The 16,151-nt window shown below is 40.1% G+C and overlaps 1 protein-coding gene across 3 annotated transcripts in view; it reads right to left on the minus strand.

Annotated features, from left to right (window-relative positions):
• Window positions 1-4,778: 4,778 nt before the first annotated feature.
• Window positions 4,779-16,151, minus strand: part of dbn1 (drebrin 1) — a 101,525-nt gene continuing 90,152 nt past the window's right edge. Inside the window, exons 11-15 of one of the 3 annotated variants that reach the window (XM_037687773.1) lie at window positions 13,551-13,664; window positions 8,911-9,009; window positions 6,802-7,295; window positions 6,630-6,729; window positions 4,779-4,916 (exon numbers count right to left, since the gene is read on the minus strand). In XM_037687773.1, coding sequence (XP_037543701.1) covers window positions 4,861-4,916; window positions 6,630-6,729; window positions 6,802-7,295; window positions 8,911-9,009; window positions 13,551-13,664 — 863 coding nt within the window. In that variant the 3' untranslated portion in view covers window positions 4,779-4,860. Of the gene's footprint in view, window positions 4,917-6,629; window positions 6,730-6,801; window positions 7,296-8,910; window positions 9,034-13,550; window positions 13,665-16,151 lie in introns of all 3 variants that reach the window. The other 2 variants (XM_037687772.1, XM_037687774.1) reach the window with 2 other exon arrangements.

The raw sequence follows: 16,151 nt of genomic DNA on the forward strand, positions 1-16,151 counted from the left end.
TATATATATATATATAATAAATTCAAACCCATTTTATGATTCTAAATAAACTATTTTTGATAATTATAGAACTGAATTAATTAGCCTAAGATAAGCCTATACAGTATTATATTATAAAATTAGTTGTAACCAGAAAAAAAAAGGTTTTGAATGTTGAACTTTTAATTTCCACAAAATCTTCCATTGCTACTCGAATATTTGCTGCAGAAACAATTCACCTTAATAAAATTTTATAAAAAAAAATCTTATTCATGACTAGCAATTAGCAAACAAAAATATTAATATTAATAATAATGAATTAATAAAAAGTTCTCACTTGTGAACGAGTTTTTGAGGCTCAGTGTGATTTATCTGTATAAATAAAGGTTGAATTAAAGAATAAATATATTTTTTGCTTTAACAACACATTAAAGATGAACAAGAAGCGGAGTAGCTGCAGCTCGGGACAGTCTGACGAACAACTTTAAAGGTCAATCTGAAGAAGTTTGTGAACATATAAAGGGGTGGTTTCATTAGAAAACAATGTTAGTGTTGGAGGAATAAAACTGAGGGTGAGAGAAAAGATCAAACAAATCACAAGAAGACATTTACTAACCTCTGAGGATGAACAATGGTGACGTCTAGTGGAGAAGCTGCTTTTTACAAAAGTAAAGTTAACTGGTAAGACTAAATCAAATCTGGAAGACAAAAACACAAATAAATGAACATGTATATATTTATATATTTGAAAAGGTTTCTCTGAACATGTTTAAACCCAAAGAGCCAAAGCAAGCTTTAATTATGACCTTGAGTCCAGGTGATGACGTCAGCAGAGCTAAAGTCGACTTTTTGTTTCTTTTGACTTTTTGGGTTTTTATTTCGACCTTCTGCTTTAAGAACCTCTACCTTTATCTAGTTTATTAGCCCCTTTAGTTGCCTTGGCAACCAGTCTGTTGCCATTTATTTTACCGGCGTCTCCGTTATTGATATGAACCGTTACCAGGAGAAAACAAAAATAAATGCAGTAAAATACTATTCAGTATTTTTGTCCATCGTAAACTAGTTAATATTTTAAAGCTATCTAATCCAAAAATATAAAAATCAATAAAAACTATTTTTATATCTTTTAAATCCTAGCTCAAGGTCCTTTATGTATTTTTGTTTTTAAATATTTTTTAATTATTTTTCTTGTGGATCTCCCCACAGAGGATGGCCAACTGAAATGTTTAAATTACAATATTTTTTCTTTTTCCCAAATATTTACACGTGCACGTCACGTTTTTACTCTTTACATCTGAACTATAAGAAATTTGTCCGATGAGAAACCAGTGAGGCCTTTTCTGGGCAGAATACATTTTTATACCAAAGATCTTATTTTAATGCAGATGTCCGTGTGCACGTCCCGTGTGTTGCACAAATAGCCCAATAAATTACAGCTAATTAATTTGGTGGGTTTTCTGCCTAGTAACAAGTTTGCAGCTGGCTGTTTATTTTACCGGTAGACACGGTATTTCTCATAGCTATTCATCTTCTGGTACCGTTTCGTGAAGAACTTTGGGAGTCTGGTAAATTACCGTTAGCCACGTAGCTAGTCTGGTTATCTGCCTTGGTAACTAGCATGCTGTTGGTGGTATAAAGTGCCAGTGAACATAATTCTTGTAGCTTGTTGCAAATGTGTTTTAAAGCAGCATTACCCGAGTGATAGGTGTCACTTCCTTGATGGTCAAGGTGTTTTTTACCTGAAGAAACTCCCAAACAGCCAGCGTCACCTTTGTGAAGGGATGAAATTTTCTGTTTTTGTTTTTATGTTGAGATCTAGCTGGCTGATAGAGCTCAACAACCGAAGGGCAGTATTAACCAACAATTCCTGGCTTACTTATTTATATTTTAGCTTTTTAAAATTGTGATGTATATTAAAAATCACCGGTCCACCACGCTAAGTTCAGACGCTTGAACTGTGTGTTAGAAACGCCACTGATTAGTCTCAGTTTATACCTTTTTAAAAGTCCGGGTTTAATTTGATCTACAAACCGGATTCCAAAAAAGTTGGGACACTAAACAAATTGTGAATAAAAACTGAATGCAATGATGTGGAGGTGCCAACATCTAATATTTTATTCAGAATAGAACACAAATCACAGATCAAAAGTTTATACTGAGAGAATTTATAATTTTAAGGGAAAAATCTGTTTTTTCCAAATTTCATGGCGTCAACAAATCCCAAAAAAGTTGGGACAAGTCCATTTTTACCACTGTGTGGCATCCCCCCTTCTTCTTCCAACACTCAACAGACGTCTGGGGACAGAGGAGACCAGTTTCTCCAGTTTAGAAATAGGAATGCTCTCCCATTCATGTCTAATACAGGCCTCTAACTGTTCAATCGTCTTGGGCCTTCTTTGTGGCACCTTCCTCTTTATGATGCGCCAAATGTTCTCTATAGGTGAAAGATCTGGACTGCAGACTGGCCATTTCAGTACCCGGATCCTTCTCCTACGTAGCCATGATGTTGTGATTGCTGCAGAATGTGGTCTGGCATTATCGTGTTGAAAAATGCAGGGTCTTCCCTGAAAGAGATGACGTCTAGATGGGAGCATATGTTGTTCTAGAACCTGAACATAGTTCTCTGCATTAATGGTGCCTTTCCAGACATGCAAGCTGCCCATGCCACAAGCGCTCATGCAACCCCATACCATCAGTGATGCAGGCTTCTGAACGGAGCGTTGATAACAACTTGTGCTATCCTTGTCCTCTGGTCCGGATGACATGGCGTCCCAGTGTTCCATAAAGAACTTCAAATCGTGACTCATCTGACCACAGAACAGTCTTCCATTTTGCCACACTCCATTTTAAATGACCCCTGGCCCAGTGCAAACGTCTGAGCTTGTGGAGCTTGCTTAGAAATGGCTTCCTCTTTGCACTGTAGAGTTTCAGCTGGCAACAGCAGATGACACGGTGGATTGTGTTCACTCACAATGCTTTCTGGAAGTGTTCCTGAGCCCATTCTGTTATTTCCTTGACAGTGGCATTCCTGTTTGAGGTGCAGTGACGTTTAAGGGCCCGGAGATCACGAGCATCCAGTAGAGTTTTACGGCCTTGACCCTTACGCACAGCGATTGTTCCAGATTCTCTGAATCTTTTGATGATGTTATGCACGGTTGATGATGATAACTTAAAAGTCTTTGCTATTTTACGCTGGGTAACACCATTCTGGTATTGCTGCACTATCTTTCTGCGCAACAGTGGTGGAATTGGTGATCCTCTTACCATCTTGGCTTCTGAGAGACACTGACACTCTGAGAAGCTCTTTTTATACCCAATCATGTTGTCAATTGACCTAATTAGTGTTAATTGGTCTTCCAGCTGTTCGTTATATGCTCAATTTCCTTTTTCCAGCCACTTATTGCTACTTGTCCCAACTTTTTAGGGATTTGTTGACACTGTGAAATTTTGAATCAACATATTTTTCCTTTAAAATGTTACATTTACTCAGATTAAACTTTTGATCTGTCATCTATGTTATATTACGAATAAAATATTGACATTTGCCATCTCCACATCATTGCATTCAGTTTTTATTCACAATTTGTTTAGTGTCCCAACTTTTTTGGAATCCGGTTTGTACAATATAATTTAGATATTTATGTGAACATGCCAATTGCTGCTTTTGGGACCCTAAAGCTTTGAAACAGAAGTCAAAGAAAGTAATATTTCTCACAGCAGGAAAATTTAGCTGAATAGTATCATTTTTAAATAAATTTTTGTAATCTTTTTTTTTTTTTCAAAATAAAACTGGACACGACAGATGGTCTTCCTTTAAAACGGATTGTGAATTTTTTTATTTGTTTTTTTTTTCCTGCAGGATAAAATAAAGACAAAAAAGTTAAAACACAGGTTTGCAGTAAGGCTGAATTACCAGGAGCAGAAAAAGATTAAAAATACAAATAAAAAAACAATTCAAAACAAAAACTGAAAATATATTTGTAAACCAGAAATATACAGAGTCCTACTTCAGGAAAGAAACTTGTCTTTTGGAAAAAAGTCTCCAAAAAAATGAGCAACTCTACACATTTATTGCGGTTCCATGCGCTTCATCTGAAAGCCAAACATTTCTAAAAAACTGGGAAAATATCTACACTATATCCATTTGGTCTGGAAAACGTTTTTGCTTGCGTAACTATACATTTATAGGAAATGGGTGATGCTGCAAAGTGGCAGAGAAAGAATAAAAGTGCGCTTGAAAAAGAAACAGAGCCGTTTAATCTTGAACTTAAATTTTAAAATCATACAGCAGGAGTGAAAAAAGGCCAGAAGGCGTGACAAACTTGATCAACCAACTTTCATACCTGGTACAATAGAATAAATAAAATATTCCATTTCTTCATGACAATGAGGTCTAAATACAAGAATGACTTTCAGGGCGATTATTTGCAGGTTTGAAGGCAGAAGGAACAGACGTGGCAACACACGGCAGCCGTTCTCATCAGCCGGTTTCATCGTTTTATTGTTATTAAAGCACTATTAACTAATTGTGTGGGCCGCCTGCCGCACAACGAGCTCCGTTGTCTCTAATATGCAGCCGTGCGCAACATGGAATAAATCATGAACACAAATCAAACCCCTCGCTCCGAGCTGTTACATCTGCATAGAAAAAAAAAACAACAAATAAATAAACACAGAAAAAGAAAACAGGTCTGAGCGTTTCACAACTCGGGCTTCTGTTTCCTCTAAAAGATAATACAGACGTAGTAGTGATGCAAGATTTATTGTTAATAAGATATTTTTTTGTTTTGTTTAATGAGTTTTTTTTTTTTTTTTTTTTTAAGAAACAAAATCCCTGTTTCTTCAAGAACGCTTCCTACTTCCTCGATCCGGCTTGGCGGGTTAGTCTTCGTCATCGTCGACCACGGGGTCAGCGTCCCAGCACGTGATGTCGATCTCTAAACACAAACGTGTTTATTTTTTAATTATATTTTAAAAAAGCAACGTTTTGACATATTTTACAGAAACAACAAGGTTTAACGAGTGTATGTGTGTGTGGAGGCACTTACCGGACTCACCGGTAGTTTTATTACAGAGCCCACAGGAAACAGATTCTGTATTTGGCTAATTATTTTAGATTTTATAAAAAGAAGTAAAACAGAAATAATCCCTTCAATCCATTAACTGCATTCACCATCTGAAAGACGTCAGTTTTAAATGAGTTTTACTGGAATAAATTTTGTTGGCTATAAGTTTAAAATCAAAGATTTCCTGCTGCCTAAAACTAATATTTTTAAACTTGCTTTATAAATAAAGTGGTATGGTATATTACCATATTTTAAAGAAAATAATGTACAATACCTAAAACCACTTTCTTATTATTTTGGCTTTTCCCTTTTCAGGGGTCGTCGCCCATCGAGTCCTCGTCAATCTCACGCTGTCCTCTGTGTCCTCTGTCCTCACTCCAACGTCCTCTCTAACTGCAGCCATACATCTCGTCTTCTTTGTATTTTTCATGGCTGCTGTATTTCTAACATCCGTCTACCTACATACCCACTGTCCCTCCTCTGGACATGTCCAAACCACTGTCCCTCCTCTGGACATGTCCAAACCATCTCAGTGTGTCCTCTCTAACTTTATCTCCCAGTTGTTCAACCTGTGCTGTACCCCTGATGATCTCATTCCTGATCTTCTCCATCCTTGTCTCTCATAAGGAGAACCTCAACATCACCAGCTCTAACTTTTCCAGTTCTGTCTCCAGACCATACAACATAGCTGGTCTCACCACTGTCTTGTAAACTTTTCCTTTGATCTTTGCCGACATCCTTTTGTAGCAAATAACTCCTGCCAATCCTTGATGCAATCCCACCTCCACTTTGACCTCTACTCTTCTTTCTTTCATTCTATTTATTCATTAGCTCCTCAAAGTTCTCCTTCCATCTTCCCGTCACTGTCTTTTCATTTGTTAGAAGATTAACATTCCTGTCTTTAACAAGCCTAACCTGCTGCACATCCTTTCCAGCCTGATCCCTCTGTCTCGCCAGTCGGTACAAACCCTTCTCGCTCTCTTTAGTGTCCAGCCATACCAGTCTATAGAACTCATCATACGCCTTCTGCTGTATCTTAGCTACCTCCCTCTTGGCTCTACGTTGTGTTTCCTTATATTCCTGTCTCCTCTCTTCAGTCCTTTCACGGTCATATTTCTTCTTGGCTAACCTCTTTCTCTCTAAATAGCTAAACAACCACTAAACATATAACTACTTTAAAATATTTAAAATATACAGATTTGTAGCCCCAAAAAACATAGTGGCAGGATCAGGACAAAAGTAAACAGTAGAGGGAACAAAACCAATGTTTTAAAGTGAAGGAAATATAAGTATGAATAATAATGTGCAACAAGCAAAGTGACGTCAAATGTTGGCAAAAAGTTTTCAAAACTAAAATCTTCGAACATCTATCACGATCTGACCCTCTTTGTGTTATGCTATTTTTTTACATTAAGTTTTCTGACAATAAGTGTTAGAACACTGATGTTACTTCATCTATCTTCAGTGTTCTAACACTTGTTATTGTCAGTAAGTTAATTGCAAATAGTATTATGCTATATTTAACATTAATTGTTATTTATAATGTACATGTTCAGTAATTTCTGATTTAGGTAATTTTCTCACCTGGTGGCTTGTTATAAAAAACTGGAGCTGGTTTAGCTGAGGACTCCTCTGATTGGCCGAATTCTTCCTCTTGTGATTGGCTAAAATACCCCTCGCTCGCCTACAAACAGAAGAGTGATCAGAAAATAAAACTAAAACTAACAGGAGTGGCAGCAGTTTGAACTTGTCTGACCTGAGTTCCTTCTTTCAGCAACGTCTCCCCATTGGTCATCAGCAGCTGTCCATCATCTAATTCTCGAACCTCCCCGGAGGCGTGCTGGAGTGCATGCTGGTAGCTGAGGGTCATCTGGTCAGAACCCATCACGTCCACCAGACTTGTTGGGTCGTCCTCGACGGCGGTGCCCGAGCAGAAGCTCCCGTCCATCATCTCGTCGAAGCTGAGGAGGGGCTGAGGCCTGCCGCTGCTGGTGGCGGTGCTGGGCGGGACGTCGTCACGGAGCACGCCAGCGTCTCCCATCAGGTCCACCAGATTAGAGGACTGGGAAGTCTGAGCGGGGTTGGCGGCGGGGGCTGAGCTGCTGTCCCACAAGTCGACTAGGTTATCCGTCTGGGAGTTCCACGCAGAGAAGCCGGAGGAGTCTAAGGCCTGTGGGACGGCACTCTCCACAGTCGTGGAGGATGTGGACTCCTGGACAGGCCGTTTCTGCTCTGGCTGGGGCTCATAATCTGAAAACAACCCATAAACTAATTATATGACGTTTTCTTTTGGTAGACTCTCATCATCTAAAATTTTTGTTTGTACCTAAACTTCCCAGTAAGGTCCAAGGCATGGATCAACATGCCTTGGACCTCATCTTTTCTGAGTTCAAATTAGCATTTTGTCCAACTATCTGACTCACAAAGTGATTCCAATAGAGATTTAGAATTTGACTGTGTCACGGTCAAAGACAGAGATAGTATCAAGTTTATATTATAATATTTTAAGGAGTACAAATTCTATTTAAAACTGTAAATTCTATAAACTTCCAACAAGTACAAATAACCTCTTATTTTTCAACTTTTTTCTTTTTCTAACTATCATTTAATCTTCAAATTTTAGTCCCAAATTAAGTAATTATACAGCGTTTAATGGGAACAACAACAAGAGAAAATACACTAAAGAAGCTAAGGGACTCAGAAACTGCTGATTCACTTGTTGCCATGGTGATTCCCACCTTTTCTGGGGTGCAAGGGGAGGGGCAGCACGTAGCTTCACTTTTCATAAGGTGTGAGGAAACAAACAAGAAATTAAACCTTTAACCCTTACTGTACAATTAAAAAACTGTAAATGGCAAAATCTAGTTTTGTACCTATATGACAAATTTTATATATCCACAATGTTATGTATTAGGTAGCAGATATGGGTGAATTTAAGAAGACTTTTCAGAGCTCAGATATAATAGTGGATTAGAGTTTGTTCTGAGGTGGTTTCAGGGACCGAGGTAAGTCTTCCAGCGGTGAAAAACACACGGGGTAAAATAAGACAAAAAATCCAATGTTTAGCTCCATAAGCTGAAAAACGGAGGGAATTTTCTGGCTGTAAAAGCAGTTAAAGTAAAAATATGTTAAACTGTAACCAGTCAAAATCTAGGAAGTAACCTCATATTTCTGGTATAAAATTATTGAAAATGGTAAAACTTGAATTATAATTTTACAAAAACCATAAAATATAAAAATGCAGGAATGTTAAAAAGTCCAAACTTTCCAGAACTATTTAAACTTTAGTATGTATGTAAGTGCTACGTGCCGTCATCTCTGTATGTTCCCATACAATGACGAAATTAGTTCTCTGCATTTAACCCATCACACCTGAGATGCACCCAGGTGGAGCAGTGGGTGGCTGTGTGGGTGCCCCGGAGGCAATTGGGGATTGGGTGTCTTGCTAAAGGACACCACAGCATGTGGGCATGGCCGGGAGTCGAACTGCAGCTTTCTGGTCCCAAGTCGGCTGCTCTACCTCTACACCATCTCGGCCCCTAAATATTGAATAAATATTATCTTTAAATATTGTTTTAGCTTCATTAAGCTGAAAAACGACTGTTGGGTTTGAAACATTTCTGCAGGTTATTAATTGATGCATTTATAAAATGTTGTGAGGTTGTGTTGCTTCTAGAAGTTACAGCATGAAAAAAGTTTTAGCGAATCACTAAACTTTAGCAAACTAAAAATCTTAATAGACTAATAATAATAATACTACTCCCAAAAAATAATATTTGTTTGTCCCTCCCATACAGGGTTTTATAAGAATAAAAAGTAAGTGTTAAAAAGAAGCCTTGTTTTTTCACAAGGCTCAGACTCGTACCCCACTCTTCTCTGCGGTCTTCATCCTCCCGACTGAAGTCCTCTTTGATCGGCGTAGTGACTATTTTAGGGATGGGTGAGGCGGTGGCCATGTTGTGCTCTTCATCATCATCGTCGTCGTCCCCTGCAGGAGAAAATGAATAAATAAAGCAACCAGAAAAGATGATGCTCCTCTCTACAATTTGACCACTAATTATCAAGAGTTGAACCAGAAGATTCTGAACGTTGAAGCCAGTCTTTATTTAGTTGAGAAAGATCGAGAGGCTTGGTTGGTTCCCCTTATTTGGACGGACATTACGTGGCTGTTTCATAAACTCTACACAGGATCCAGACCTTTCCAGAATCCAGCTGTCCAGCTTCTGGACAAGTTGTTACCAAAACGAAGACATTAAACGACTCATTGTGTACGAAACATTTTTGTTAATATATTACACACAGACGAACTGAATCACAGCTACCACCACACACATAACCAGAGACATTCACAATCACTTCCTCGGTAAAAGCTAAACCCGTCTGAGATGTTTCATGAGATTATGGTCATGGTAGTCAGGCGTCCTGCTCAGAAGAGTTATCGTCTCTAGGCTGTAATAAGCCACAGATGAAAAAATACAATACTGCAAAATGGCAGATACATTTAAGATCCAATTCAACAATTTACTTTGCTAATGAATAATTCTGTTTGCAAAAATCACTAGTTTGAACAAAAAAAACCTTTATAACAGTGGTTCCCAACCATGGTCCTTGAGGAACACCATCCTGCACGTTTTAGTTGTTTCTCTGCTCCAACACCTGATTTGAATGAGGGTGATTAAGAGGCTTCTGCCAAACTTAAGGAATTAAACCACTGGACCAGCTGTGTTGGGAACCACTGCTTTAGAACTTGCAAAAAGATAGTTTGTCATTCTTAATATTGCTTTTACTAAATAATCTAAGATTGAAGGATTTATCTGTACAACAGCATATTAGAGCCACTCAGAAGAGAAAATATTTACGAGAAAGATTTTCATCCCAAACTAAAAGACCACAAAGAAAGAGGATTCGTAGCGTTGCCCCAAATTCTCCTAAAACAACGGAAGCTCCGGTTTTTATTTCTTTTCACGCCTTTTACAAATTCCTCTCAGTTCTGGACCGTTTCAGCACACGATCAAAGTTCGACGCATCCCAATAAAACAAGACAGACGTAGAAATAACAAAATACGGCATCAAGTCACAGCGAGCTCTCAAAATCGTCTGTTTCTGAAAAACTGCACTTCAAATCTACACGGATCCACTGGAATTTTAATTATTTTAAAATTTACTTTGGGAAAGAGTAGCTTTAATATACAATGTTGTATTTAAAAAAAAAAATCCAAAATACGATCTGCCATTTTACATTTTCTTTACATCACAGTTGCCCACGTTCCAAAGAAAATCATCAATTTAATAAAAAATATAAATGATTTATTACTCCTCTGCGTTTTGGGCTATTTGTTTTATTTATTTCTTCTTCTTAAAATCATTTTTTAACGGCCTTAACATAAATTGTAATACTTTCCAAATAGACACCTTATATATTTTGTAGTTTAAATTTCTTTGGCTGTTTCTTGTTGATTTAGTTTATTTTCCATTTTTGCTGTTTCAGCTCTAAGCTCGAATTCAGAAAACAAACTGTTCAGGAGTAAACTGGAGCCACCGAGGAAACACGTCGCTCTCTGGAAAGTGGTCAACATAAACCTTGATAAAATGTACAAAAATCACTGCTGTGGCCCAACGATCACACACAACTAGATGAAGTTCCACTGAAACTGAAGATCCACTTTCAGGGAACAGCGACCCACGAATGACTCGCGACGTCACGAACACTCACGGGTCGGAGGAATAAAGGCGTCGCAGGAGCGTTAGTGAGCGGATCCACAATCAGAGGCATGAAACGAAGAAGTCAGAACAAAATGAAAGAAATAAAACGTTAAAAGGTGCTCTTCATCCTCGGGACATCAGTTTGCTGCAAGTTCAAACGATCCAACAATAAATCATAAAATAACACGAGACTGGACGACATCTAAAGCACGGCGACACAAACTACCGTACGGTTCTCGACTACCGTACGGTTCTCGACTGTGACTGGGGGTTTCTGTTTTCCAGGATGGGGACAGTAAGAACAATAAAAATAATTAATTAAAACATTTTCCTGAAGCTTTAAAAAATATTGCTGGAAAATGGAATAACAAGAAATGTGCCAAGAAAAAAACGGTTCATGAACCCCAAAGAAACGTTTTAATCTGAGGAGGCCCTGAAGAAGTCCCACAGAACCGATCGGCGGCTCTGTTGGTTAAAAACTGAACTTTTTGCTCAGAAATCCTGAGTTTGGTTCAAACTCCACACCTCCCATTGATCTGCCAACACCACTAACTAAGCACAGTGGTGGCAGCATCATGCTGCGGGGACACTTTAAATGGGCAGGAACTGGAAAATTAAAGTTATTAACACGAGCCGGCAGTTTTACAGGCGATCTCACTGGGCTGTGACCACCGGAGCGTTCATGAGGAACTCAAAACGTTCTCGGTTTGCTTCATGAGTCTCAGAGGCTTTAACGCTCGTCGCCTACATATTTTCTCTCCAAGTGGAGTTGTCGTGGGCGTTTTGAACCCGTCTCTGACAAAACATTCGAGGCTACGGTCCCGAACGCCCGGGTCTTAAACCCAAACACTGATAACTAATTACTGAACTGGTCCAAATCTGCTCATTCCTCAGATAAACCAAATCATAAACGTTGGTGTGACTGCCAAGGTGAAAAAAGCGTCAATGTCCCCGTCGCTGAGGAGTTTGAATAGTAAATGTTTGTAGCTTTGGAGATGAAAGTGTTTTTTCTGGACTTGAAATGAGCAGGGAATCCAAGTAAACCTAAATGTTTTTAATGCAAGATACTCAAGTGGGATGGAGTTACACTGTGGAGAACGGAGGTAGTTTTTTGTTTTTGTCTGAGGCTGCGCAGAGTGACGTATCCTGACAAGCGGAGGGAGAGGTTTCATCCACCAGGTGCAATGGTGCAACCAGGGGGTGGCCAATGGTGGCTTTGGCCCCATAGAATAATCTTCAGCTACCCCACTAACCACCCTAATCATTTAAGGAGTCTATAAAAAACTAGAAAGCGTTTTCTCAAATGATTAGGGTGGCCGGTTTAAACACACACACACACGGTGGTGGCCATTTTGGATTTTGACGTGGCAACCCAGTTTTCAATAGGGATATTTCTTACAACTAGACGTAGCAAAACAACACAATAAAAGTTGCCACGTTGCTTATTTTTGAAGTTATCCAGCTCACAAGATGGACAGAGGGTATTTTCAATTCCCTTCTTTGCTTTGCGATGGTAGACACCAAAGCTGGCTGGACGGAAGCAACTAGGCCTGTCACGATAACAAATTTTGCTGAGCGATTAATTGTCTCAGAAATTATTGCGATAAACGATAATATTGTTTGAAATTTGACAATAATTAGTAATTATTGTCAAATTTAAGAAGAAATGTTGGTTCATTTTATTTTGAGTGTAGTACCTTCTTTGACCACCGGATGGCAGTATAAGACTGTTTGAACCGAAGGATGGATAGTGAGGGAGCGAGAAGCGCGTCTCTTTAAGAAAAATGGGAGGGAGGGTCCTTGACGTGACATGGGCTGTCTCTCTATGGTTCTCAAAATGGCGGACGCTCGGTGTGGTTTGAGCTCTTTAGCATTTTTCACACAAAGTTTTTAATAAAAATAAAATAAAATCGGTAAACAAGTTCTCAGCTTCTTTGTGCAGAGAAAAACAACTTTTTAAACGAAGGCACAGGTTTCAACGGTGAGTATTGGAGCTTCGACAAGTCGGAGGTTTTTTCCCCGAGGTCGGCCTGTTAGCTTAGCTCGTAGCTTAGCTTCTCAGCTTAGCTGCTTTTAACGATCCAAAAATGCGATTTTGGATCATTAAAATGGATTTTAAAGATAAAAGGCGGGGTCAGTGAAGAGCACCGGAGTTGAGTATTTTGTCATCCAGTGTCTTCAGTAGAAAGAGAGAGACACGAAGAAACGATAACGCCAATAAATGAAAATGAGGTCGATCATTTTAATTTATCGTGCGATTAATTGATTTATTATCGCGACAGGCCTAGAAGCAGCAAAATAAGGAGCACAATGAAGAATAGTTTGCGCAGAACTTAGCGCTGGTTTTTAAGAACTGCTTCCTGAAAACATGGCCGCATGGCTCGTTGATCGCAAGGACTCCGACTTCAGCGAGACTTCCACAGGAAATTGTCCTTTTTCTTATTTTAAGTCCCCAGCTGCAGCTCAGTCGGACACCAACGTTTTTCTTATTCTTTGTTGACATAAAAATCCAAATTTGTTTATAATTTTTAAACACCGTAGGCCGATCAGTTTAGAAACTCATTGCTGGAACTTCAAAGCTTTTCTTGGTATGAGGTTTTCAGACGGGAGGTTGTGAACATAAGCTATAATTTAAATCAGGATCTGGGCTCCGGGTGTTCGGAGGATAATTGACCAGATTAGGTTCGGTCCTGTTTGTAATCTCTGGGGAACAGCTTCTCGTCTAAAGACAAACAGAAGTTGCGAGCTTCCGGCTCGTCTTTTCTCTGTAATTCTTCCGTACGGTTCCGGTGCTGTACCTACCGGCTGCAGCGGCGGGCTGCGTTCGTGCGTGAGGCGAGGTGCGGAGGGGGGATGCGCCTCGGGGCGGGGTGCTGGGATTGTGCTGCTGCCTCAAGAACGGGCTGTCCAAACGGCCTGGCGGTCGCCGCGACAACACAGCAGCCACACAAAAAAACAACACAACCAAACAAACAAGACGTGGACAAGAAGCGACGGACGAGGACAGGGAGGAGACACAAAGAGGAGGGCAAGACGGTCCGTCCAAGAGGAAAAGAAACACACGGCAGATCCAGAGGAGTCCGTATTTAGATGTAAAGATGGCGGACATGAAGAAGACCAAGGAGGAGAAAAAGACAAAGAGAAGAGATTAGCGCGATTTGAAACACAGCGACTGCAGACAGCATGCAGATAGAACAACATGAAGTTTTAGGCGTTTATACAGAAAACTGTGAGCGTTAGCCAAATGTTACCACCCCGGAGTAAATCAGAAGTTTTGATTTGTGGATTATCTCAATTCTTTCACCCGCTTCTCCAGACATCTGAGCGGACGGACGTGTCTCAGGACTTTCACGTTTAAACAAAGTCACGTCTGTACGTCAACAGTTTGATCTGTCAGCAGCAAGTTTAGCTTTGCCACAAAGAACAAAACTTTTGGTTTTCAGACAGAAAACTTCTGTTTTATGGGATGGCGCCCTGACACGGCTCAAATCAGGGTTGCCAGATAGGAAATGACAAAATACTGTACTGTTGCTTTAAAACAATCAGATTTTGACCCAAACTGTTTCATGCTTTGAATGAAGGTGTGCCTTCACGGCCAGGTGGAGGTGTGTGTGTGTGTTAAGATGAGGTGTGGTTGGCGAGCACAGTCTGGCTGGTTGGATCAAAGGGTGATATGAGGACTCAAAAAACGTTCAATACAAAAACAACTGGACTTTATTTGTAACAGAAGACGTATCGCTCCTCATCCGAGGAGCTTCCTCAATTCAAAGAGCAGCGAGTGAGGGGTTCAGGTTATAAGGCTGAGTGAGCTAAGATACACATACATATGCAGATTGACAATTCACACCTCACACCTTAACAGTAGTGGTCTCTTAAGGTCTTTGTTCCTCTAATTCACAGACGAGGCCCCTCTGTTTCCATCAGGTGTGAAAACTGATTGGGAATCAGTCTTAAAGTTGCATTATAGGTTTTTGAAAGTGGAAATCTGAGGCCTCCTCCTCTGTTAAGAGACGGTTTTTCTCTTTTTACATAAATTGCTTCCTTCACCCCCCTCTCAACAGAGGAGGCCTCAGATTTCCATGCTCAATAATCCAGATAGAAAAATCCAACAAAGTTAAGTCAGGTCCTCCGGACGGTTTCTTTGTGTTGAAACGTTTCATCTTTTATCTAAAAGAGTTCACGAGTCTGCGGAGCCACAACAAACTCAGTCCTACAAACAGCTGAAAGTAGAAAAAGACGAAACGTTCAAGAAGAAGAAACCATCCAGAGGACCTGACTCAACTTTGAAGGATTTTGTATTTTCGACTTTTTAAAAACTATTCCTCGCACGCTGTGCGGACCCCAGGTCTCGTACAGATACAATAATAACGTATATCATGTAAATAAACAACGTATATCTGGCAACACGTCTTAAATTCTGTCCTGACAAAACAAAAACCTTTGCTCCTGTGGCAGCTACACTTTGCTGATGCAGTTCGACGTTAAACGAAAGCGTCACCAATGAGCAATGAGTTAAAAATAAATATACATTTTATTTTAAATTAAAAAAACAGCTTAAAATCTATCCCCCCTCTGAAAAAAGGGCAGAGCTCAAACCCAAGTCCTCACCATCAGGATGCAGGTCTCAGGAGGTATAATATTTATTTATAAATATAAACAATAGTGACGGTGATTTTTTCAAGTAGCACCGACTGTAAATCAATGACCTGAAGTAGATCCGTGTTTGTCAGAGGGCGAGCACCAAACTCCTGGATTCATCAAATAACCAACCACGCAACAAATCCTCTGAAATTCTGCTCTTGTTCTTGGTTTTGGTGCCACCCCAGGAGCTTCAGCGGCCCCCACATGCCCCCCCCTTTAAAGCATTTCTGGATCAGATGTTTACCACAGTTACCGTGAAGCCTTTATCTCAGCTGTGTGGTCACAAATTTACCGGAGTCCCCGGTTGTTTCTGTGTTCCTGGGTCCAGAGTCTACAGGACTCCCTGCAGTAAAACCGTGACCAGCATCAACCAGCAGGGGGTCTTTGGCGAGGCCGTCCAGGCGTCCTGAACTCCACTTCCAACCAGCAGGTCACGTTTAAAGACCATGGCTGTGGCTCAGGTCGGCCATTACCGGACTCCACTGAAAACTCGTGTTGGTTTTGTCCAAAATGTTCATCTTTTGGCAGCACGGTGGCGCAGCTGGTAGAGCAGCTGCCTCTCAGTGAGAAGGTCACTGGTTCAAATCCCAGCCGGGGGCCTTTCAGGGTGGTTTGCATGCTCTCTCCGTGCATGCGTGGGTTTTCTCCCACAGATCAAAAACACACACGTTACACTGATTGGTGACTAAAATGAGAGAGTGAATGTTTGTCTCCAGGTGTCCCTGTGATGGACTGGAGACCTGTCCATGGTGTCCCTGTGAT

Source organism: Nematolebias whitei, chromosome 14, assembly GCF_014905685.2.
Source record: "Nematolebias whitei isolate Nwh7 chromosome 14, NemWhi1, whole genome shotgun sequence".
Taxonomy (NCBI): domain Eukaryota; kingdom Metazoa; phylum Chordata; class Actinopteri; order Cyprinodontiformes; family Rivulidae; genus Nematolebias; species Nematolebias whitei.